This window comes from Callithrix jacchus, chromosome 15 (genome assembly GCF_049354715.1).
Source record: "Callithrix jacchus isolate 240 chromosome 15, calJac240_pri, whole genome shotgun sequence".
NCBI classification, from domain to species: domain Eukaryota; kingdom Metazoa; phylum Chordata; class Mammalia; order Primates; family Cebidae; genus Callithrix; species Callithrix jacchus.
Window position 1 is genome coordinate 77,398,980 of NC_133516.1, and position 25,975 is coordinate 77,424,954.

Below are 25,975 nucleotides of genomic sequence, written 5' to 3' on the forward strand. Positions count from 1 at the left end.
TCCTTCTGTCTCCCTTATGAAGATTCATGATGCACATTAGCATAGTAAATTCTCCAAGAAATTCTGCAATAAAGGAACCAGTCTAACTTTTAAAAAAGTAGTGTTTTTCAAATGTATGTAATCACAGCACGAAAAATTTTAAATCAAGCAGCACCTATTAATACCAGCAGTATTGTGTGGAGTACATATTGAAAAGTGCTCCCCTAGTGTTTGCTTTTGTTTTCTTTTGGTAAGGGGATGCAGTTTTTTCTAAAGAAATATTGGCACATGGCCTCCCACATAAATCAATGTTCTCTGTTAAGTGAGTCATTTCATGGAAGCAATACATTCACATGCCATTTCAAAAGCTGATCCACATGAGCGCTCCCCAGAATTCAGACGCCTGACGTTTTGTGCTAATAAGCATTAGTTGCCTTCTCTCTCCTTTTCCATGGTAACCCCTGGCATTCACCACTTAACCTATGGAAAGGTCACGTGACTGCAGTTAAACCTGTGCATTTTATTGAACCTGTGAGCAAAATACTACCTGCACTAGCCAAATGAGTCTAAAAACAAACAAGAAGGACACATAGCTTTAAAATAAATATGTTCTCATTTTATAATACAGTTTTAAGAGCTCTAGTGAAATACTTTTAAGTTCAATAGAGATTCGGGGGAAAGTTGTGGAGAGACAAAAATAATGGGAGAGAAATTTTATTTTATCAAAATCTGAATAAAGTAGTGATTCTTTTTTCCCTTCCCATCCTTCATTCATTCCTCCTCTCAAATAAAAACACCAACGGTGTCTATTACTTTCACTCCCACAGCGAGTTTTGACCTTGGCAGGGGAGTGTTTGCAGCAAAATGTTGCTCTCTTGGAGCCCGTTAGCGGAATCACCCCATTAGAGTGGGAAATCGCAAAAGGATTTCTGCTTAAACGGCAGGCAGATGTGGCGGAAGATGGAGGATCTCTTGATTAATTGAAACTCTGTTTCATCACAGTAGTAAGACCTATTACCAATATGAACATTTTGTCTTTTTTTTTGCGACGGAGTTTCGCTCTTGTTACCCAGGCTGGAGTGCAATGGCGCGATCTCGGCTCACCACAACCTCCGCCTCCTGGGTTCAGGCAATTCTCCTGCCTCAGCCTCCTGAGTAGCTGGGATTACAGGCACGTGCCACCATGCCCAGCTAATTTTTTGTATTTTTAGTAGAGACGGGGTTTCACCATGTTGACCAAGATGGTCTTGATCTCTTGACCTCGTGATCCACCCGCCTCGGTCTCCCAAAGTGCTGGGATTACAGGCTTGAGCCACCGCGCCCGGAGTTTAGCTCTTGTTGCCCAGGCTGGAGTGCAATGGTGCCACCTCGATTTACTGCAACCTCCAGCTCCCGGGTTGAAGTGTTTCTCCTGCCTCCGCCTCCTGAGGAGCTGGAATGACAGGAATGCACCACCGTGCCCTAATTTTGTGTTTTTAGTAGAGATGGGGTTTCTCCATGTTGGTCAGGCTGGTCTTGAACTCCCGACCTGAGGTGATCCACCCGCCTCGACCTCCCAAAGTGCTGGTATTACAGGCCTGAGCCACCACACCCAGCCTATTTTGCTTTTTTATAGGAAATTGTGGGTTTACAGCCTTGTTCTCAGTGGGAACTTTTTTTTCCTGGTTGCATTCTTCCCTTTGTTGCCCTCCTCTCATGGGATTACACTGCTCCCCACATCCCTGCTCCCTGCTCCCTTTTCCCGAGTTTCTCTGTGGCCTGTCCTCCCATTCATTCCAACTGCAGGTTCTTGTGCTTCAGGGAAACTAATCACACTTCCCTTCCTCCGGTGTTAGACTTAGAGAAAATTAAAACTGCCAGCATTTGTTTAGCACTTACTAGACACCAGGGACTCTTTTTTTTCCCCCGAGACAGGGTCATGCTCTGTCACCCAGGCTAGCTTAAGTGCAATGGCACCATCTTGGCTCACTGCAAACTCAGACTCAAGTGATCCGCCTGTCTCAGCTTCCCTAGTAGCTGGAACTACAGGCACATGCCACCTCACCCAGCTAATTTTATTTAATTTTTAGACTGAGTTTCACTCTGCTGCCCAGGCTGTATTGAGGTGGTGCGATCTCAGCTCACTGCAACCTCCTCCCAGGTTGAAGCAATTCTTGTGCCTCAGCCTCCTGAGTAGCTGGAACTACAGGTGTGTACCACTACCACCACATCCAGCTAATTTTTGTATTTTTAGTAGAGACGGAGTTTCACCTTGTTGGCCAGGCCAGTCTCGAACTCCTGATCTCAAGTGATCCTCCCTCCTCGACCTCCCAAAGTGCTGGGATTACAGCTGTGAGCCACCATGCCCGGTCCCATAACTTTTGTATTCTTTCATAGAGATGGGGTTTCACCATGTTGTCAAAGCTGATCTTGAATTCCGAACAATCCAACCACCTTGGTCTCCCAAAGTGTGGGGATTACAGCCATGAGCCACCGTGCCTGGCCTTCTACATGTTTTCTTATTTCATCCTATTTTTTTTCATTTTACAGATGAGAAAACTGAGGCTTACCAAGGCAAGTAACCTGCCCAGGATCACATGCACTAAGTGGCAGAGCCAGGATATGAAGCCTTGTGCCCAAGTTCATGTTCTTAACCACTGTAGTAAATTCATTCATTCACTCATTCAACAAATGTGTCAAGCAATGGTCAAGTACTGGGGACACAGTAGTGGGGGATAAAAAAGAATCAACTCTTTCTTCACAGAGCTTGCATTCTAGTGGGGAAACAGACAATGCATAACAACGTATATAATGTTGGCTGGGCGCAGTGGCTCAGGCCTATAATCCCAGCACTTTGGGGGGCCGAGGTGGGTGGATCACCTGAGGTCAGGAGTTTGAGACCAACCTGGCCAACATGGTGAAACCTTCGTCTTTACTAAAAATACAAAAATTAGCCAGGCATGGTGGCAGGGGCCTGTAATCCCAGCTACTTGGGAGGCTGAGGCAAGAGAATCACTTGAACCCAGGAGGTGGAGGTTGCAGTGAGCTGAGATGGCACCGTTGCACTCCAGCCTGGGCGACAGAGCGAGACTCCATCACACACACGCACACAAAAAAAGCAAAGTATCTAATGTCAAGTGCTGTGAGGAAAACTAAAGCAGGGTAAAGGGGTAGTGTGTAATGCGGAGGAACTGCCACTCTATGTAGAGTGGTCAGGGAAGGTCTCTAGGGGGAGATGACACTGAAGCAGAGATGGCCCTAGGAATCTACATTTTCACACTTATAGCCACTAACTGGCCATTTCAGGTAATGTTCTTAGAATTTGACATTCACTGTACATACTCTGACAGGTCTCTTTTGATTAGAATTTCTAGCTTGAAAACGCCATTGCATTTGGGAGACAAAGCTGGCATTCTCCCACAGAATCATGTTGAATGTCTTCAGAAGTATGTTGGTTAATTGTCTTCAGAGCTGCCCTGGCAGAAGGGTACCCTCACCAACCCCCAACATTCATTTTACTTAGCAGGTAGCTCTACCTTCTAAACAATGGCTACCAGTTGCTGAACACTTAGCTCATCCTGTGCCAGACAGGAGTCTAAGTGCTCTAAATGACAGGAGTTATTTCATTTAATGCTGACAACCCCTCAAAGAGAGAGACTGGCTTGGCTGCCATAAAAATACCATAGATTAGGTGGCTTAAACAGTAGCAATTTATTTTTTCACAGTTCTGGAGGCTAATAGTCCAAGGTCAAGACACCAGCATGGTCAGTTTCTGATGAGGGTGCTTTTCCTAGGTTGCAGGTTAGCTGCCTTCTTCAAGTGTCCTCATATGGCAAGGGTGGTGGGAGGCAGGGCACAGTACATGCCAGCTTTCTGGTGTCTCTTCTTATAAGGGCACTCACCCAATCATTAGGACCTCATCAAAACGTAATTATCTCCCAAAGGCCACATCTCCAATACCATTGCATAGAAGTTAAGCCTTCACCTAGGACTTTTGCAAGTAACACAATTACTCCTATTTTATAGGTGATGAGACAGGCACAAAGAGATTAGGTAACTTTCCTAAGGCCACAGGGAGTGGAATCTGCATGTCAGTCTGGTAGCACAGCCTGTGACCTTGACCACTATGCATGTTCAGTTTCTCTCCATGGGCAGGACATCCTCATCTCTGACCCAGCTAAAATGGTAGGGAAGGCACAGAGACGAAGTGCATATCCTTCTTTGATGGTTTTTAGAAAAGTTCATTTCTTTATCTTCCTCATTCAAACAGTATGTCCTCCTCTCTCAGAAGCTGAATGAAACAGTCAAACTCAGATCCTATTGTAAAACATTTTTTTAAAAAGTTTCTGCTTTAAAACAAAACATCTGTCCTACCAACTCCCATGGCCTAGACTCCACGAGCATCATGTAACCTTCTGGTAATAATTTAGGTTATCTTGATGAGTTTCTTACACAAAATGTGCTGACACTCAAACCTAGACTGAGTACTCTAGACTGTATTCTTTTTTTTTTTTGAGACAGAGTCTTCTTCTGTCACCCAGGCTGGAGTGCACTGTTGTGATCTCAGCTCACTGCAGCCTTAACCTCCCAGGCTCAAGCAATCCTCCTGCCTCAGCCTCCCAAGTAGCTGGCACTGCAGGTATGGGCCATGACACCCACCTCATTTTTGTATTTTTACTAGAGACGGGTTTTGCCATGTTGTCCAGTCTGGTCTCAAATTCCTGAGCTCAAATGATCTGCCCGCCTTGGCCTTCCAAAGTGCTGGGATTACAGGCATGAGCCACCTCGCCCAGCCAAGACTGTATTTTTCATTATTAATTGACAGCTGCTTTTCTGGTTGCTACATTAGTCTGTTGTGAGTTTGGTTAGCGTGAGCCAGTCTCCATATCTCATTACGACTGGGAGCAAAACAGCCCCCATACCATTTTTTCTTGGACAGAAGAGTTTGGATTTATTGTATTAATAATGAAAGGTCTTCGAATGATTCAGAGTTTTAAGGGGTCCAATCAGATTTGTGATGCATGACATGTGTAGCACAGACTGAAAGTAGAGAGCCCTGTAAGAACGTTACTGCACTATTGTAATTGCCCAATGGGTTCCTCTTGCCCACTGCCTAGAGAGAGCTGATTTATCAAGACAGAAGAATTGCAATGGAGAAAGAGTAATTCATGCAGCGCTGGCTGTGCTGGAGACCAGAGTTTTATTATTACTCAAATGGTCTCCCTGAGCATTCAGGCATCAGATTCTTTTTGGGGGGGTGGGGGGTGGGTATAGGCTTTGGAAGGGAGGAGTGCTGATTGGTCAGGTTGGAGATGGAATCATAGGGGGGTCGAAGTGGGGTTTTCTGGCTGTTTTCTATTCTTGGGTGGGATGGCAGAACTGGTTGAGCCAGATTGTGGGTCTGGGTGGTATCAGCTGATCCATGGAGTGCAGGGTCTGCAAAATATCTCAAGCACTGCTCTTAGGTTTTACAATAGTGATGTATCCCCAGCAGCAATTTGGAGAGGTTCAGACTCTTAGAGCCAGATGCTGCACGGCCCTTAGGCTGTATTTTCTAATCTTGTAACTATTTGTTAGTCCTTGTTGGAAATAGATGCTAGGTGTCACAAATAAATATTAGCACTGAGACAAACGATCTTTCAGCAAAGCAATTTTTAGTTCCTGGACTGCAAGACGGGTACCCTTGCTAGCCATCGTGCCACAAGAGTACAAAGAACAAAGAAAAACAGACAAATTTATCGCTTACGCATCTGGGGTTGTCCTTACTGCTGTGTCTGATCTCCGTTGGTTGGAGCCAGACCTCACAATCTAAACTAAACCCGATTGGCTAGTAATTTAAAACTTTTCTAAACAGGTAAAAGCAATGGAGAGCTGGGACATGCATGGGAGCACATCCAGCACAGATATCTTGGTTAAAGTACAAGGACTTAGAATGTACTACGTGCCTGTAAGCATGGCATGTTTAACAGCTACATAGGATAGGGCTTAATAAAGAGTTATTAGCACACTTATAATTTATTTTTTAACAAGAAGGGAAACTTTAAAAAGGAACTTTTCTACTTCCCACAGTCCTACAAAGGCAGACTGATCTCTCTAGGCAAAGAGGGGGTCTTTTTGGGAAAGGGCTATTTTGTTTCAGAGTCAAACCATGAACTGATTTCCTACCCAAAGTTTGTTTGGCCAATGTCCAGGAATGAACAAGGACAGCTTAAAGGCTAGAAGCAAGATGAAATCAGGTCTGATTTCACTTTCACTGTCATACTTTCTTTTATTATAATTTTGCAAAGGCGGTGTCACTATTGCAAATCCAGTCCATTTGCAGTACTGTAGCCCCATCCCAGACACAGCTTGGATCCATTTACTTCTCTCTATCTCCGCTGCCACCACTCTGGTCAAAGACACTATCATTTCTGCCCTCATTCTCTATAATATCTTCCTAAGGGTCTTCCTGCCTCCTCTTTTTCTCCCACTAAAATTAATTCTCCATGTGGCAGCTAGAGAATTTTTTTTGAAAAATAGCTTTATTGCAATATAATTCATCCACAATAAATTCACCCATTTAAAGTATAAAACCAAGTGAGTTTTCATATACTTACAAGATTGTACAACCATCGCTATTATCTAATTTTAGAACATTTTTATTAACCCCACCCCCGGAAAACTCCATACTCATTAGCAGTCATTTCCCATTCCTCCTTTCTCCTACCCCTACTAACCACTCATCTACTTCCTATCTCGATAGATTTGCCTATTCTGGACATTTCACATAAATGGAAACATATGACTTTTTTGTGTCTTGCATCTTTCACTTAGAATCATGCCTTTTTTTTCTTTTTTATATTTTTATCCTACAAACTTTTTTCTACTTTTATATTTATTTATGTATTTATTTAAAGAGACGGGTCTTCAATGTTGCTAGCCTCAAACTCCTGGGAATAAGTGATTCTCCCACCTCAGCTTCTCAAGTAGCTGGCACTACAGGTGTGCATGACCACATTCGGTTTTCTTTTCTTTTTTTCTTTCTTTCTTTTTTTTTTTTTTTTGAGATACAGTCTTTTTTGCTCTGTGGCCCAGGCTGGAGTGGCACCATCTTGGCTTACTGCAACCTTCATCTCCCAGGTTCAAGCAATTCTCATGCTTCAGCCTCGGGAGTAGCTGGGATTACAGGAGTGTGCCACCATGCCCAGCTAATTTTTCTATTTTTAGTAGAGCCTGGTTTTTGTCCTGTTGGCCAAGCTGGTCTTAAACTCCTGACCTCAGGTGAGCTTGACCTCCCAAAGTGTTGGGGTTACAGGCGTGAACCACCACACCAGGCCTAAATAACACATATACTTTGCCCATTCATCTGTTGATGGACACAGGCTGGTTCCATATTTTTGTTATTGTGGACAGTGCTGCAGTAAACACATGAGTGCAGGTATCCCTCTGATACTCTGATTTCTTTCCCTTTGGATAGATACTCAGAAGCAGGATTGGTGGATTGTATAGAAGTTTCCTTCCTTCCCTTCCTTCCTTCCTTCCCTCCTTCCTTCCTTCCTCCCTCCCTCCCTCCCTCCCTTCCCTTCCTACTGATTGAGTCTCACTTTGTTGCCCAGGCTGGAGTGCTGTGGCACCATCTTGGCTCACTGCAACCTCTGCCTCCCAGACTCAAATGAGTCTCCTCTCTCAACCTCTCAAGTAGCTAGAATTACAGGCACACACCACTATGCCTGGTTAATTTTTGTGTTTTTAGTTGAGATGGGGTTTCCACATGTTGGCCAGGCTGCTCTGGAACTCCTGACCTCAAATGATGCACTCACCTCGGCTTCCCAAAGTGATGGGATTACACGTGTGAGCCACAGTGCCTGGCCTCAAGTCATGTTATTAGAAACTAGAATTAACAATTATGAGAGACTTTAGAAATCTAGACAAGCACTCTTGTTTTATAAATGCAAAACCAAGTCCTAAACAAGGTGAAAGATTTGTCTGGGGTATGGAAGGGTACCTAGGTCTGTTCTGAGATCTCTAATTTCCATGACAGCTTCTTTTTCATTTATAATATTGACTTGTTTTACTCCAATGTCATGCTTGCCCTCTGTCCCCCCAGTCTACCCCCAAATGACTAAAAGGTACAGATGTTTGCTTCGTTCTTGTACTTTCTTATCTTTGTTGAGCTTTCTTCCTAAAATGCTTGAAACGGGCCCTCAAGCGGAAGGCGAGGACGTGGTTAGGAAGGCCCGTAGTCACACACCAGAAAGTCGCTCTCTGTATGGCTCCTTTGTCTCTTCCTCCTTCACTGTCAGGGTTCCTCGTTCCCCTGCGGCCCGCTCCATTTCCCTTCCTCGCCCGTCAGCCAGTCGTCCAATTACCATCTCCCGGAGGCTCCGCCCCCTCCAGGGACCAGATGCCCTGATCCAAGATGGCGCCAGGCGCTTCGGCAGTGAGGGAAGTGAGCTCACGCTACTCCGGAAGGGAAGGCGGGGAAGGAGCAGGAGGGTGGATGACCCACTGTGGGGCTGTGGGTGGGGCGGCGGTGGCGGCCCTGACGTTCACGCTTGGATCTGGAGAGAGCGCGAGAGACTCACCGGCTGCCGGAAACCGGGTCGAGAGCCCCGGGCCAGGGGCATAGGAGGAAGTTGCCCCGAGTGGCTCGCCTCTGGCCCTGGGAGAGGCGGCCCCGGGAGCCGGCGTCCTGCCCCCAGCGGCCTCCTTCCCCGAACCTCCTCCTGGACTGCGTTCGCCGGCCCAGGCTGTATACTGGGGGCTGCGGCGGGAACCGCCGTGCGGGCTTGATGGGACCCGCTGCCTGAGGACTGGCCGGAGGAGAAGAGGGAGCGCGGCGGGTCAGCCCCGAGGTTAGGCCGCGGGTCCCCTGTCCGTGGCGCTTCGTCCTTTTCCCAGCAGTGTTGGCTACAGAATCTGCGACCTCACCGCGCTCCTTCTCTTTCGAGTATGTCACCTAAGTCCTCTCGCCGGATGATTCTTCCTCCTTGCTTTTGTCAGAAAGGAGAAAGACATATCTGAAGGATATCTGTCTTCGTCGCTTCCCCTTCCCTCTTAAAAGTTTAACTTCAGTGGAAATGTGTATCTTCCTTTTCTGGACCATTTGACAGTCCCACTCCAGCCGCCGTCTGATTTAGCAACCGGGATCATAATCAGATCAAATCTTAAAAAAAAAAAAAGTCACCTACGAGACTACAGAATTGTTCTCTCTCGCTCAAGAAGGGCAAGTGGACTTAGGCGTTAAGATGCAGGGGGGTGAGCCAGTGTCCACAATGAAAGTCTCGGAGAGCGAAGGAAAGCTGGAGGGCCTGGCCACAGCGGTGACCCCGAATAACAAGAACAGCAGCTGTGGAGGTGGAATCAGCAGCAGCAGCAGTAGCAGCCGTGGTGGCAGTGCAAAAGGCTGGCAGTACAGGTATGGTCCTTTCTCCAAAAATTATTTCCTGAGGAGGAGGTAGGGGTGAATATGTCGGAGGCTGCATCCCGCAATTATTGAAAGATGAAGTTTTTTCACTGGCTTCCAGAAGCAACTGATAAATCTGGTTTGGATCTGGGATCTTACCTAAAAGATTCAATCCATTCATTTGTTCATTCAACAGGTATTTATTGAGGGCCTTTTGAGGAATACAGAAATGTATCCCTAAACTTCCTCTACAACCAGAGAGTCAGTGCTTCCTCTGATTTAATTCTGTAATCACTTCTGCTTTTGCCTGTGTTGCAATTTATTTACCAGCCAGCCTTCTATGATGGACTGCGAGGGCAGGAACTGTTTAACTCAGCTTTCTCGAGAGGAGAGGCTAGCAAATTCTGGTGCTCAAAACTTACTTGCCCAGAGGTTGGAGTAACTCAATCAGAAAAGATTCCAAGGACAAAGGTAGAGCTCCTAATGCCTCTGATTAACTAAACCTGAGCCTGGAGATGTTTCAGTTTGCTTTGCTCAGGCCACTTCAGTGCTCTCTGTCTTGATGAGAAATTCTACGTTTGTTAATTTTTCATGAACATGAATAAAAAACTTAGGGAACAGGAAGACAGTCCTGGAGAGGCAACAAGTTTTGTTTTTGTTTTTTTTAATACATAAAGTGTAGGGAGAAAGAACTAACCAGAACCTTAAGAATGAATGAAATAAACCAGCACATCCCATCCTATTGGAACTAAAGGGATGAATTCCTAAGTTTTGATTGACTCTTATATGCCTAACTGTAGTCCTTTTAGCCCTCGTGCTTATTTGTGCTTGTGAAATTTGCATGAAACTTGGAAGGGGTTAAAGCCAAGATTTTTGTGAGGGATATACATTTATCACAAATAATATTCATATGTATGAAATATGCATGACTGTATTAACATACAGTGAAATGTAGAAGTGAAATGTAGAAGATTATAACTTTTTTTGAGACGAATATGGCTCTGTCACCCAGACTTTAGTGTGGTGGCAGGATCTCGGCTCACTGCAACTTCCACCTCCCAGATTCAAGCCATTCTTGTGTCTCAGCCTCCTGAGTAGCTGGGATTACAGGCATGTGCCACTATGCCTGGCTAATTTTTGTACTTTTAGTAGCGACAGGGTTTTACCATGTTGGCCAGGCTGGTCTCTAACTCCTGACCTCAAGTGATCAGCCTTCCTCTGCTTCCCAAAGTGTTGGGATTACAGGCGTGAGCCACTGCACCTGGCCAGAAAATACTAACTTTTTATTGGTAAATGACTATAGGATAAGAAAATATATTCAGTTTCTGTGAGATCTCCTAAGCTCACTTTTGGAATCAGCATGATTTGTGTGTGTGTGGCTTAAGACTGATTATATAAGATTATCAATTACTTGAGAGATGTATTTTGATAGCACCTAAGGAAGCAAGATAAAGAAATTCCTAGTAGTCAGAGGTCAGTCTTCTGATACTGATGCTCTGAAACCCAGCCTCAATTAAATTGAAAAGTGAAATAGACTTCTTAGCACTGGGGAGAGTTGTCATAAAGCCATGCACTTTACTAATATACTTATATCTGGACCCCCATTATTCCTTAGTCCCTTACTTAGGGCATTATTACTATTATTATTATTATTTTGAGACAGAATCTCTGTTGCCTAGGCTGGAGTGCAGTGGCCAGATCTTGGCTCACTGCAACCTCCACCTCCTAGGTTCGAGCGATTCTCATGCCTCAAGTAGCTGGAATTTTAGGCACTTGCCACCAAGCCCAGCTAATTTTTGTATTTTTAGTAGAGATGAGGTTGCACTATGTTGGTCAGGCCGATTTTGAATTCCTGACCTCAAGGGATCTCTGCCCACCTTGGCTTCCCACAGTGTTGGAATTGGGACATGAGCCACCACACCTGGCCTTTAGGGCCTTATTTAATGGTTATGTAATTTTTTATTTTTTAAAAACTTTTTGTAGAGATGAGGTCTGACTATATTGCTCAGGCTGGTTTTGAACTCCTAGACTCAAACAATTCTCCCATCTCAGCCTCCCAAAGTGCTGGGCTTACAGGCTTGAGCAGCTACAGCTGGCCATGATTTCATACTAGAATCTGTTGAAAGCACAAGTGAGAAAGGTTTTTAGGGGAAATGTAACAGAGGAAATGGCAACTGACAATGTAGGGCATCCAAGGAAGATTTGAAAAATTAACATGTAGACTCAGGTACATTACTTCCTAGTACAATAATCATGGTCATAATGACCTTAAGTCGTCCAGGAAAGCACTCTCTGTTTAAGAGGCAGAGAACTGGGCCGGGTGCGATAGCTCACGCCTGTAATCCCGGCACTTTGGGAGGCCGAGGCAGGTGGATCACGAGGTCAAGAGATCGAGACCATCCTGGTCAACATGGTGAAACCTCGTCTCTACTAAAAATACAAAAATTAGCTGGGCATGGTGGCACGTGCCTGTAATCCCAGCTACTCAGGAGGCTGAGGCAGGAGAATTGCCTGAACCCAGGAGGCGGAGGTTGCAGTGAGCCGAGATCGCGCCATTGCACTCCAGCCTGGGTAACGAGAGCGAAACGCCGTCTCAAAAAAAAAAATGCTTAAGTGTCTGGAAAATTCAGTTATGTGGAATTTTTCTTAAATAATGAAGATAAATAAGGTATGATGACTGCATTTACATCCCAGCATATCTTTTTATTTTAATGTGACTTGTCCAAGGCTAATCTTTCAATGTGGCTCTCAGTCTACTTTCTCTAGTTGTCCTCTATGTCATAAGCAGTTTTCCCTATTGTCCTGTATTGCTTCCTCTTCTTGGTTTTTTCCCTTGAGACTCAGTCACTAGACTTGATTGATTGATTGATTGATTGATTGATTGGGACTTGCTCTTTCGCCCAGGCTACTGTGAAGTGATGTGATCTTGGCTCACTGAAAACTTCACCCCACTGGGTTCAAGCGTTACCCCTGCCTCAGCCTCCTGAGTTGCTGAGATAACAGGCACTCACCACCATGCCTGGCTAATTTTTGTTTATTTTGGTTTTTTTTGTGTTTTTTTTTTTTAGTCGGAGTCTTGCTTCATCACCAGGCTGGAGTGCAGTGGCATGACCTCAGCTCACTGCAATCTCTGCCTCCCAGGTTCAAGCGATTCTCCTCCCCCAGCCTCCCAAGTAGCTGGGACTACAGACGTGCCAGCGCACAAAGCTAGTTTTTGTATTTTTAGTAGAGATGGGGTTTCACCATGTTGGCTAGGATGGTCTCAATCTCTTGACCCGGGTATCTGCCTGCCTCAGCCTCAGTAATTCCCACGGTGCTGGAATTACTGGTGTGAGCCACTGCGCCCGGGCCAATTTTTGTATTTTCAGTAAAGACAAGGTTTCATCATGTTCACCAGGCTAGTTTTGAACTCCTGACCTCAGGTGATCTATCTGCCCTGGCCTCCCAAAGTGCTAGGATTACAGGTATGAGCCATGGTGTGCGGCCTTCAGTTCCTACAGTTTAAAAACAAAACAACAACGATAACAAAAACTAATCTTTCCTTCTTGAAAGCAGTTTATACTCACTGCCTCCATTTCCTTCTCATTTATTGCCCAACTTCTGGCAGTTGGCCCTGTCCTCACCAAAGAATCTGAGTGAAAAGTGATTTTAGTATATTAGTCCAACTTACTACTATACATAAGTATATGCTGTTGGAATTATTTTAATTTTGGCAGGGCATGGTGACTCATGTCTGTAATCCCAGCACTTTGGGAGGCCAAGGTGGGTGGATCACCTTAGGTCAGGAGTTCAAGACCAGTCTGGACAACATGGTGAAACCCATCTCTACTAAAATTACAAATATGTTAGCTGGGCATAGTGGTGGGTGCCTATACTCCCACTTACTTGGGAGGCTGAGGCAGGAGAATTGCTTGAACCCAGGAGGCAGAGTTTGCAATGAGCCGAGATTGCACCACTGCACTCCAGCCTGGGTGACAGAGCGAGACTCCAAGTCAAAAAAAAAAAGTATTATTTTAAGCTCTTTTTTTTGAGACAGAGTTTCTGTCACCTGGGCTGGAGTGCAATGGCGCGATCTCATCTCACTGCAACCTCTGTCTGCCAGGTTCAAGTGATTCTCCTGTCTCGCCTCCCAAGTAGCTGAGACTACAGGCATGTGCCATCATGTCCAGCTAATTTAAAAAAAAATTTTTTTTTTTTTTAATGTATAGACAGGATGTCGCCATGTTGGCCAGTCTGGTCTTGAATTCCTGATCTCAGGCAATCTGCCCGCCTCGGCTTCCCAAAGTGCTGGGATTACAGGCATGAGCCACTACACCCAGCCTATCTTAATGTTTTTTGACACTACTTTCTCTTGGTTCCCTTTTACTCATTTGACTATTCCTTTCTTAGTTCCAGTGGTTAACGCTTTTCTTTGAAGGCTGGTGTGATATTCCAATGTTTTTTCTTATGCTACGTGCTTTCCATTTGTGTCATTCTCTTCCATAGCCTCAGCTAATAATAAGTTCTTGAGTCAGGAAACCTCTCTCTGGAACTCCACCTGCCTACCTGAACATTTCTATTAGGTATCCCGTCAGTACTTTTAACTCTAATATCTATACTTTGCTGCTGTCTCCATTTTGTCTTATGGAGGGGTTGAAATTTAGGGAAAACCTTCTTCAGAACCTTGGCTTTGGCTTTGCAGACTTAGGGATTTAATTAGCATAATGTTTTCAAGTTTCATTCCAATCTAGACCTGAAGAGAGTGTTCTTGGATCTCATGCAAGAGGGAATTCAGGGAGAGTCTGAAGTGCGAAACAAAAACAAGTTTATTAAGAAAGTAAAGAGGTAGCCAGGCATGATGGCTCACTCCTGTAATCCTAGCACTTTGGAAGGCCAAGGCAGGTGGGAGGCCCAGGCAGGTGGATCACTTGAGGGCCAGGAGTTCAAGACCAGCCTGGGCAACATGGCGAAACCCCATTTATACAAAAAATACAAAAATTAACCAGGCATGGTGGTGCGAGAGTCCCAGCTGCTTGGGAAGCTATGGCACAAGAATTGCTTGGGCCACAGAGTGAGACTCTTTCTCAGCAACAAAAAAAAGTCAAGTGGTGAAAGAACAGTTACTCCATAGACAGTAGGGTGTTCCCAAAAGTAAGAGGAGGAACGCATCCATCCTAGGTACAGTGCTCATGTGTTTAGGATTAAAAAAGATCATGGGGAGATGTGCTTTGCTACAGTGGTTTGTGATATAGGATTAATTTTCTTAATTACTACCTTTTGCAAGGATCAATATTATTATCTTTAAAGCAAAATTAGGAATGCCTTTGTTCTCAAGATATAGTGATACAGGACACTCGCAAATCTGAGTCTGTTTCGTAAACGTTATCAATCTGTTCCCTTAATCATAAACATCTAGAAGCTAGGAATACCTTTCCGGGAATGCAGCCCAGCAAGTCCCAGCCTCATTTTCCCAGCCCTCACTCAAGATGGAGTTGCTCTGGTTCAAATGCCCCTGACAGAAAGGTTGTAATTTTTTCACATCCTTACGATCACTTGTTATTGTCTGACTTCTTAGTTTTAGCCATGCTAGTGGGTGTGGGTAAATGGTGTCTCACTGTGGTTTTCATTTACATTTCTCTGATGACTAATGATATTGAACATCTTTTCATGTAATTATTGGTCATTTGAATACCATCTATGGAGAAATGTCTATTCAGATCTGTTGCTCATTTTATTTATTTATATTTATTTTGAGGTGGAGTCTCATTCTTGTTGCCCAGGCTGGAGTGCAATGGCATCTTCTCGGCTCATGGCAACCTCCGCCTCCTGGGTTCAAATGATTCTCCTGCCTCAGCCTCCCAAGTAGCTGGGATTGCAGGCACGTGCCACCACTTCCAGCTAGTTTTTGTATTTTTAGTAGAGATGGGGTTTCACCATGTTGGCCAGAATGGTCTTGATCTCTTGACCTCATGATCCACCTGTCTCGGCCTCCCAAAGTGCTGAGATTACAAGCGTGAGCCACCATGGCCAGCCCTTTTGCTCATTTTAAAATTGGGTTTTTTAATCTTTTTAATTCTGTATACAATTAACTCTATTAGATAAATGATTTGAAGATATTTTCTCCCGTACTGTGGGTGTCTTTTCACTTTCTTTTCTTTAATTTTATTAATGAATTTTTTTTTGTGAGTTTCACTCTTGTTGCCCAGGCTGGAGTGCAATGGCGTGATCTCAGCTCAACACAACCTCCACCTCCCGGGTTCAAGCAATTATCTTGCCTCGGCCTCCTGAGCAGCTGAGATTATAGGCATGTGCCACCACAACTTGCTAATTTTGAATTTTTATAGAGACAGGGTTTCTTCATCTTCATCAGGCTGGTCTTGAACTGACCTCAGGTGATCCACCCGCCTCAGCCTCCCAAACTGCTGGGATTACAGGCATGAGTCACCATGCCCGGCTAATATTTTTATTTTTAAATTGAGACAGGGTCTCACTATGTTGACCTGAATTCCTGACTCTGGCAATCTTCCCACCTTGGCCTCCCAAAATTGTCAGAATGTTTAAGTGTCTTATCTAGCAAATCTTCAGAGATATGGGGTATTGGAAATGTAGAAATTGTCTTTATGGTATCCAGAATGTTTTCACTTCTATTATTGCATTTAATCCTCACAACTCCAGAGGAAGGTAGGGCATTATTATCCCTATTTTGCAGTGGAAGGAAACAAAAGACTCAATGACAGTATAGACTTAGACAATATATTATATGTAGTTATATATTGCATGTAGCCAAGGTTATGTAGCTAGTAAGTGGAAGAACTTTATTTCTACATATTTACGTAGACGTAGTAAAGGCAGATAAACTCTCTAAAAGGAATGAATAATTACTGATAATAACTAGTTTGGTACATGGTTGGTTTTATGGTTTACTGGTGTTCTAACTTATGTAACAAATATTTTTGAGGCTCTGCTATGTCTAAAGTACTGTAAGTTAATGTCAAATTAATGTGCACACACAAAACAGTGTAAGTAGGAATTCTAAGGCTTATTTTGGGAGGATCTTCAGAATAATCAAGAAAAGGAAGGACATCAGTGGCATTTGCAAAATAATCTCAGGATGACCTTTTTAAAAAAAGAAAAATTTTAAATCAAAGTCTTGCTCTCTTGCCCAGGTTGGAATGAGGTGGCGAATCTCAGCTCCCTACAACCTCTGCCTCCCAGGTTCAAGTTCAAGTGATTCTCCCGCCTCAGCTTCCTGAGTAGCTAGGATCACAGGCATGTGTCACCACACCCGGCTAATTTTTATATTTTTAGTAGAGAAGGGGTTTCACTATGTTGGCCAGGCTGGTCTCAAACTCCTGACCTTAAGTGATCTGCCTGCCTTGGCCTCCCAAAGTGCTGGGATTACAAGCATGAGCCACCACAGCCAGCCCTTTTGAAAAATTAAATTTAAGAACGTATTAGATTAGCCTTAAATTTTTTTGTTTCCAGAGTAATTTATATTTGTACGATGTGAGCTTTCTTTACCATTTATAGACAAATTCTGAATTCTGGATCTTCCCATTTTCATAGTGAATATTCACAGTTTATAAAATGTACATGTTTTCATTATTTTTATATTCTTCATGTCAGCTTATAGAGAAATTCACAAATCTGCAAATATGCCACCTGCTTATTAAAATGGGCAGAAGGGAACTATTCAAAAGAGGAACTGAAAGACAAACCAGGGTGTTTGATGGGCCTGCTTTTTTTTTAATTTTGACCTCCTCACTAGCTAACCGTATTAACAGATAAATCTCTTTTCCTCATTAGCAGATAGTTATGCTTAATGTGTTAAAAGTCTGCAAATGTATAGTATAGAAATAATTTTTGTGGTCAGACCACAATAATTTTGTGGTTTCTCCCACTGTCAATACTATTATAAGGAAAAGTGCCTGTTTGCAAATGGGAAAAGGAGATTGGCCGAAAGATAAATAACTGTTTACAATTTTAGAGATTTTACCTCTTCTTTTGAATTGATTTGAAGAAAAAGTCATAAATGTTTGCTTTTTCTTTCTCTGCAGAGGTTAAAGGAAAATTGATATATATATTTCTATACTCTAGTTTTTGTTTTCTGTATCTGAAATCCACTATAGATGCTGGTAAAAACAAGAGAAAGATGGTTTTAGGCATGTAACTGAAAACTATAAAATGTTGTTCCAAAATCTAATGAAGTATACCAAGCCTTGAGGAGCAAGATGTGGTTTATTATAGTATGTCCTGATTTCTTCATTTCCTTACATTTTTGCACTACATATCTAAAAATAGCTTATTTGACTTCGTATTTTCCATAGAAGTTCTGCTGTTTCAGAACTAATCAAATAGATTAAGGTTGAAATATGCCAGTTAATCTTTTTACTCCTTTTTGGATAAATCACATAAAATTTAGCCTGGAGGAAATTATCTATCAGGCTAAAATTCTTATGATTTTGCTTTTGAATTACATAAATTGTCAGCCTTCACCAGGTAGTTATTGAGGAATTGCCAGCTGCCTCAATCTGAGTTAAGCTTTACATTGTACAAAATCATTTTTTAAAAGTTTTTTTTTTTTTAATTTAAAAATAGAGATCAGGATCTCACCATGTTGACCAGGCTGGTCTCAAACTTCTGACCTCTGGTGATCCACCTTCCTTGGCCTACCAAAGTGTCGGGATTACAGGCATGAGCCACCTCGCCTGGCCAGGTGGTATTTTGTTTTTTGCTACAGAGTTGTCTGAAAGATATTTATAGAGATTCTTTAAACTCTAAACTTCGTGAGTGTAGGGGCTTAATGTGAATTTGTGCAATGATGGTCTTAAAAGACGGTATTATTTTTCTTTGTTCATAGTCTTTAGACACTAGTTCATTGAAGGATATATTTGCAAATTATATTGGCTTGTAGATTACTATTATCTTCTCTTTCTACTATTACCTTGTCTGGTATAGGTATGCTTGCGTGCGTGCATGCGTGTGTGTGTGTGTGTGTATTTTCAGAATTGAAAATAATCTTTAAAAATAAGTATTTATTTGTTTATTTTGAGACCAGGTTAGGAGACTGGGTAATTTTTAAATTTTTGTTGGAGATGGGGTTTCACAGTGTTGCCAAGGCTGGTCTCAAACTCCTGGGTTCAAGCGATCCACCCACCTCTGCCTCCCAAAGTGCTGGGATTACAGGTATGAGCCACCGAGTTGATTCTGAAAATATTACTGATATAAATTATACTATTTGGAGGAAAGAGAACATCTTTGTAGTCTTCCATAGCTAAGCACAATTCCTATGATTATTGTTTAATGAAGTGATTTGTGTCCAGACTTCTACAGTAATTAATATTTATGAGTATTTTAAGAAAAGCTTAAAGGTTTAGATTTGTTGAGAAAGAGAAGGAACAATCAAGAGAGCTTTCTTGGTGTCTCTTCTAACACTAATCTCATATCATGAGGAACCCACCCTTATGACCTCATCTGAACTTAATTATCTGCCAAAGGCCCTATCTCCAAATGCCATGAGAGTTCAAACTTCAACATAAGAATTTTGGGAGGATAAATTTAGTTCATTTTGCCTTTAATAAATTCTCTATTGATGGACATTTAATTTGTTCCCACATTTTGCTATTACAAATTATGCTGCAGTCAATAACCTTTGTACATGTGTCATCTTGCAAGCTTATGAATATATCTGAGGGGAAAAATACCCAGAAGAGGAATTGCTGAGTCAGTTTGTAATCTTGACATTTATTGTTTGATTTCTCTTGAGTGGGGTATATGGTGCCATGAGTGCCTATTTCCCAATAGCCTTATCAGTATAATTTGTTAACAGTTTTTATAACTTTCAAATTGATAGAAATTTAAAAGTTTGATAGGTTAAAAAAATGCTGTTTTCATATAGTTTCAATTTCTCATTATGAGTGAAATTTTAACATAAGATTTTGAGTGGGATTTTATCCTGTTTTGCTATCATGGTTTGTAGTGATTCCATTTAAATCAGCAGTTAGGGCTGGGCACAACGGCTCACAGCATTTTGGTGGTTGCTGGGATGGTGAAATCCCAGTATTTTGGGAGGCTGAGGCTGGCAGATCACTTGAGGCCAGGAGTTTGAGACCAGCTTTGCTAACGTAGTGAAACTGTGTCTCTGCTAAAAAGACAACAATTAGCTAGGCATATTGGTGCATGACTCTAATTCTGCCTACTCAGGAGGCTGAGGTAGGAGGATGGCTTGAGCCTGGGAGGTTGTAATGAGCTGAGATTCCGCCACTACATTCTAGCCTGAGTGACAGAGCAAGACTCTGTCTCAAAAAAATATCAGCCATTAGGAAGATTCTATACTAAATATAGGACTTTTATACCTTTTGAATTTTTTTTTAATTGTTAGATTCTTGGTAACTCAGATGTGGTTTCATTTAGATTATACATTGTTTATTTTAAAGTAATATTTTAAAAATTTCAGATGATTTTATAGCTCTTCAAGATATGGAATTATTTGATTATATGAATATTTGTATTTGTAATTGGGAGGTGCTCAATTTCAAAGGGAGTTTCAGTAGTCAGTGGGAATTCGAAGGTATATATTTTGATAGCTAAAATTATGATGAACACAATTATAAGGAATCCAACTCAGGAAGCTGACACAGGAGGATTGCTTGAACCCGGGAGTTCAAGTATAGTCTGGGTAAGATAGCAAGACCTTGTCTCTTAAATGAAACCTTTTTCTTTTCTGTGCCTTTTTTTTCAATAGTATTTCAATAATATTTTTAAGTATTTTAGGAGAAAACCTGAATGTTTGAAGTTGTTGTTACTTATATCACAAAGATGAAATTTTTGAAAGAAGACCTGACTCAGGTAATAAATGAATGAAAGTGAACATTACCTGGTGCTTCTTCTGTGCCATTCACCTGCTTTTTTCTGTTTAATAAGGAGAAAGTGAAATGCTTTTCTGCTTTTTCTTTTTACTTTCAATTTAGAAAGATTAAGTCTAAAGGAAGAATACATTCTTTGTTCCTAGTTAATGGATTATGCTATTATGGACAAATACTGTGTTATTACAAGTATATTTTGGAACTAGGCATTGTTTAAATCCAAAGAGGTATCAACGAAGATAGAATAGACATTCAGATGGGGGTGGTGGCAGTGAGATTTTTTAGTGATCTCTCATTCCGTTGGTCTGTGGTGTCTTCGTCTCGTTGAAATAGCTACTGCAAAGATATTTTAGAAGTATATGAGGTATTGGCTGGGTGCAGTGACTCAGGCCTATAATCCCAGCACTTTGGGAAGCCAAGGTGGGTGGATCACTTGAGGTCAGAAGTTTGAGACCAGCCTGACCAACACGATGAAACCCCCTCTCTACTAAAAATATAAAATTAACCAGGTGTGGTGGCACATCCCAGCTACTAGGGAGGCTGAGGCAGGAGAATTGCTTGAACCCGGGAGGTGGAGGTTGTGGTGAGCCAAGATGACACCATTGTACTCCAGCCAGGGCAGCAAGAGTGAAATTCCATCTCAAAAAAAAAAAAGCAGCAGCAGATGGGACATAAGTAAATATTACTATGTTAGTGAAATCTTGTACTAGAAAAAGTTCTACTTTTCTCTAAAAGTTTTAATGTGAAATATAATGTTGCCCTTATTTTCAGACTTAATTTGATAAATAATAGTTTTCTATTGAACAAAACAAAACCTTTAGTATTTTGATTTTTGAGGATCTTTTTTAGTTGTTATTGAGACAGGGTTTTGCAATATCACTCAGACTGGAGTGCACAGCTTACTGCAGACTTGACCTCCTGGGCTCAAGCAGTTCTCCTACCTCATCCTCCCAAGTAACTGGGACCAGGTGCCTGCCACCACACCGAGTTAATTTATTTTATTTTTTGTAGAGACAGGGTCTTGCCATGTTGCCCAGGCTGGTTTCTAACTCCTGGGCTCAAATGATCCTCCTGCCTTGGCTTCCCAAGGTGCTGGGATTACAGGTGTGAGCCACTGTGGTTTGCCATTGAAGGTCTTTTACACACATTTTAGTTTAGACTGAAAAGGGCATCTCACTTACACATGAGAAAACTGAGGCCCTGAAAGATGAAGTCATTTCACCAAGGTCACTCATGGAGCCACTCAATGGGAAAGTCAAAATGAAATTCTCTATCCCACTTAGGTGCTCATTCTGCCGTGTAACACTACCTCACACTTAACGTCACACTTAACTTTTTTTTTTTTTGAGTTGGAGTCTCGCTCTGTCACCCAGGCTGGAGTGCAGTGGCGCGATCTCTGCTCACTACAACCTCTGCCTCCCAAGTTCAAGCAATTCTCTTGCCTCAGCCTCCTGAGTAGCTGGGATTACAGGCATGTGCCACCATGCCTCACTAATTTTTTTTGTATTTTTAGTAGAGACAGGGTTTTGCCATGTTGGCCAGGCTGGTCTCAAATTCCTGACCTCAGGTGATCCATCCGCCTTAGCCTCTCAAAGTGTTGGGATTACAGGCGTCAACCACTGTGCCCAGTTTTAACTTTTTTAAAAACAGAGACAAGAGTTTCGCTATGTTGCCCAGGCTGGTCGCAAACTCCTGGGCTCAGACAGTCCGCCAACCTTGGTCTCCCAAAATGCTGGGATTATGGGTCTGAGCCACCACACCTGGTCACACTTAACTTTTAGAAACTTAATTTTCAACATTGGAGATGTTGAAAAACCTACTAGTAATGTCCAAACATCCTGTTAATAGATAAAAGCCACACCCTGTTTTTGTTGGCAGACAATGCTGTCATAGCACTGGTGTGAGGAATCAAGCCCCCTTTAAATGGAAGGGTGAGAGTTAAATTGGTGAAGCTTTTTGGGAGAGTAGGTTAGCAATATCTATAAAAACTAAAAATGCATACAGTTCTCACCTTGCAATTTCACTTTTAACAAATATACACAAAGATCTGTACAACTCGGTTCATTGCAGCATCGTTTGTAATAAAAGCCTGAAAATGTCCATTGGTAGGGGGAGTGGTTAAATTTGTAGATGCTATACGATGGTTTACTGTGCAGATGTTAAGGATGAGTTATGTGTTGAAATGAAACCATTCCTAAGAAAACTTTTTCATGAAAAAAAGCAAGCTGCAGAACAGTCTATATAATTGCAGCCATTCTCTTAAAAAACAAAGTTGTGTGTGTGTACGTGTGTGCTTGTAGGTGCATAGATTATTTTTGAAGAGACATGCAAGATGTTGAGGGAAGTCCTTGCCTTTGTCTGGTATAAACCCAGCTGGACATTAAAGTGATGAGAACAGATTTTATTCAGTAGCTACTGACAGGGAGGGAAAGAGCTGAGCTGCCAAGGCGATTAGGCATTTTGAAGGGAGAATGAAGGAGAAGGGAGAGTGGGGCCTCATAAGAGTCAGAGAAGTAAAAAGTTACCAAGAGTTGACCAGTGTAATGTGACTAGACCAGACTGTGTTTGCTAGCTGGCAGTTACTGAAGTTAGGATTCTCTCCTCCTATAAAGGAGAAAATAGGGGCCCCCATCCTTCCTGATGAGTGTATTTCAAAATAATGGCTTTCAGGTCCTGAGAAAGACACTTCTGACTTTTAAGAGGTGCATATGCACAATTGAAAGCCTCTTTAATTCTTTTTATTTTAATTAAATTTATTTATTTTGAGACAGCGTCTCTTTAAGTCCCCCAGGATGGTGTGCATGTGCCACCATACCTGGCCAATTTTTGTATTTTTTGTAGAGATGGGGTTCCACCATGTTGCCCAGGCCGGTCTTGAACTCCTGGGCTCAAGTATCTGCCTGCTTTGGATTCCCAAAATGCTGGGCTTACAGGCACAAGTCACCATACCTGGCCTTTATTTCTGTTTTTGAAACAGGATCTTGTTCTATCATGCCTATGCTGGAGAGTTGCGGCATGATCATAACTCACTGCAGCGTTGAACTCCTGGGCTCAAGTGATCCTTCTCCCACAGCCTCCTGAGCAGATATGAGTACAGGCGCCTGCCCCCACACCTGACTCATTTTTTGGTTTGTTTGTTTTGAGATGGAATCTTGCCCTGTCACCCAGGCTGGAGTGCAATGGTGCAATCTCGGCTCACCTCAATCTCTGCCTCCTGGTTCAAACAATTCTCCTGCCTCAGCCTCCCAAGTAGCTGGGATTATAGGTATCTGCCACCATGCCCAGCTAATTTTTGTATTAATTTTTAAAATAATTTTTAGAGATAGGGTCTTGTTACATTGGCCAGGCTTTTCACAAACTCTTTGCTTTCAAATAATACTCCTGCCTTGGGCTTCCAAAGCAGCAGTGTGAGCCATCACACCCAACTTGTAAACTTTTTAAAAAAATGCTTCAAGAAAGGGAAATCAGGAACCTATGGTCAGATGTTGGCTAGAAAAGATGGTAAATTCTCCTGGCAACATTGAACTTTCTCAGGCAAGTAATTTAGTAGGGGACTGGGGTCATCCTAGGAATGCAGCCTTATGCTGCTAGAAACCAAGTGAGAGTTTTGGTCAAGTCTCTTAGAGCAGAGATTTGGATGGAGTTGTTAGGTGCCGAGAAAGTTCTGTAGTTCTTACTTCTGAAAAGGCGAACTGGCAGCTGAAAGATAGGGTCGGTAAGAAACTTTTTGCTGTAATAAACATGTAATACTTGTTGGGAGACAATTCGTCATGCCTCCCTTATGTTCCTGCATGTCTGTGAGCAGAGGTGGTGTTGTTCCTTCTGTACTTTTTTTTTTTTCAAAATTGTTTGTATGGCAGACAGCCTTGGAGGTTAGAGATTGTATCTCCCTCCAAAACAAGTATCAGGTTTATTTACTGTCCAGTATGATAATGTCTCTCTCAAGCAGAAGTCAGGCTCACTTAGTGTTTATTAAAAGATTTGAATTTCCTAAGCTTTAAGTTCCTTTCCTGTGACATCACCCACTGCATACATAGGCATCACATGTTCCTCAGCAGTTGCCCTGTGTGATTGAGCTGATAATCTGTCTATTGCTATTGCTGTGAGAACCGAAGTCTTTGTCTCTAATTTAGGAGTCTCATGTCCTCTGCCAGCATATCTGAAACTGTGGCAAGTTAATTTGTTAGCTTGCAAGTAGGGTAAATCTCAAATACTTTGTAGTTGCTGACAAAATACCTACTGGAAAAAATACAATAATAATTTTTTAAAATAAGGTTGGATGTGGTGGCTCTTGCCAAGTGGAAGTCTGAGGACCTTTTAGGTCCCATTATTCCCATTTGAAAGTGTCAGGCTAACAAGGTAAGAAAGATAACTAATCTAGAAAATGGCCAGTTGGAGCTGGGTGTGGTGGCTCACATTTGTAATCTCAGAATGCCGAGGCCAGAGGATTGCTTGAGCCTGAGGAGTTTGAGGCTGCAGTGAGCCATGATGATACCACTGTATTTCAGTCTGGGCAACACAGTGAGACCCCGACTCTTAAAAAAAAAAGAAAAGGAATCCTTTGCCTGCAGACCTTTACCTGCAGAAGAATTGACTTCCTGGAGTGGAGAGAATCAATATTTCTTGTGCTTACCATGTTGAAATATACTTCAAATATACAGAGGTTGATCAACTGATGAGTGAAGACAATGTGAGATATATACATGATTGAATACTACTGAGCCATAGGAAAGATTTAAAGTTTTTTGCAGCAACGTGGGTGGAGCTGGAGGCCATTATTCTAAGTGAGGTAACTCAGGAATGGAAAACCAAATACCCTCTGTTCTCACTTATAAGTGGGAGCTAAGTTAAGTTATGGGTATGCCAAGACATACAGAGTGGTATAATGGACATTGGAGACGCGAAATGGGAGAGTGGACAGAGGGGTGAGGGATTAAAGTACATATTGAGTACAGTGTACACTACTCAGATGATGGTTGCACTAAAATCTCAGACTGCACTGTAAATTCATCCATGTATCCAAAAACCACTTGTACCTCGAAAGTTATTGAAATTTTAAAAATATATGTTTTTAAAAACACAAATATATAGAGGTTGAAATGTATTATTTCTTATTCTCTCATTATAAATCTGCAAGATAAATGTTCTTCTCCCCATTTGGAGATGAAGAAGTCCAGGTTGAGATTCAGTGCCATTTGCCTAAGGTTACACTGAAATTCAAATCCTAGGTGTTAAGCCTGTGTTCTTTCCAAAGCTCCCTAACTTTGCAGAGATACTAGAGGTAACTTTCTACTTTTCCATGTAGGAGTTTCTTCCATCATGTCTTCATTCAGGCTCTGTCATCAAATGGCCCGTTAGTTGTCTGTGATAATTGGATTAAGTATAATTTTTTTTCTTATCTTCTTTCTTTTGATTTTTATAGGCAAACATTTTACATAGCTCTGCTTCTCAAACTTCGTGAAGTATCTCTAAAAGTATAAGACAATACCCTCAAGGCATCTAGTTTGTGATTGATTGATTGATTGATTTTTGAGATGGAGTCTTGCTCTGTTGCCCAGGCTGGAGTGTAGTAGTGCGATCTCGGCCCATTGTAATCTCTACCTACCTGGTTCAAGTGATTCTCCCGCCCCAGCTTCCTCTGAGTAGCTTGGACCACAGATGTGCACTATCACACCCAACTAATTTTTGTATTTTTAGTAGAGATGGAGTTTTGCCATGTTGGCTAGGCTGGTCTTGAACTACTGACCTCAAATGATCTGCCTGCCTCAGCCTCCCAAAATGCTGAGAT

The 25,975-nt window shown here is 42.3% G+C and overlaps 1 protein-coding gene across 1 annotated transcript in view; it reads left to right on the top strand.

Annotated features, from left to right (window-relative positions):
* Nucleotides 1-8,447: 8,447 nt before the first annotated feature.
* Nucleotides 8,448-25,975, top strand: part of OSBPL11 (oxysterol binding protein like 11) — a 79,667-nt gene continuing 62,139 nt past the window's right edge. Inside the window, exon 1 of the mRNA XM_002758715.7 lies at nt 8,448-9,355. Within this exon, the coding sequence (XP_002758761.1) occupies nt 9,186-9,355 (170 nt within the window). The 5' untranslated portion in view covers nt 8,448-9,185. The remainder of the gene's footprint in view (nt 9,356-25,975) is intronic.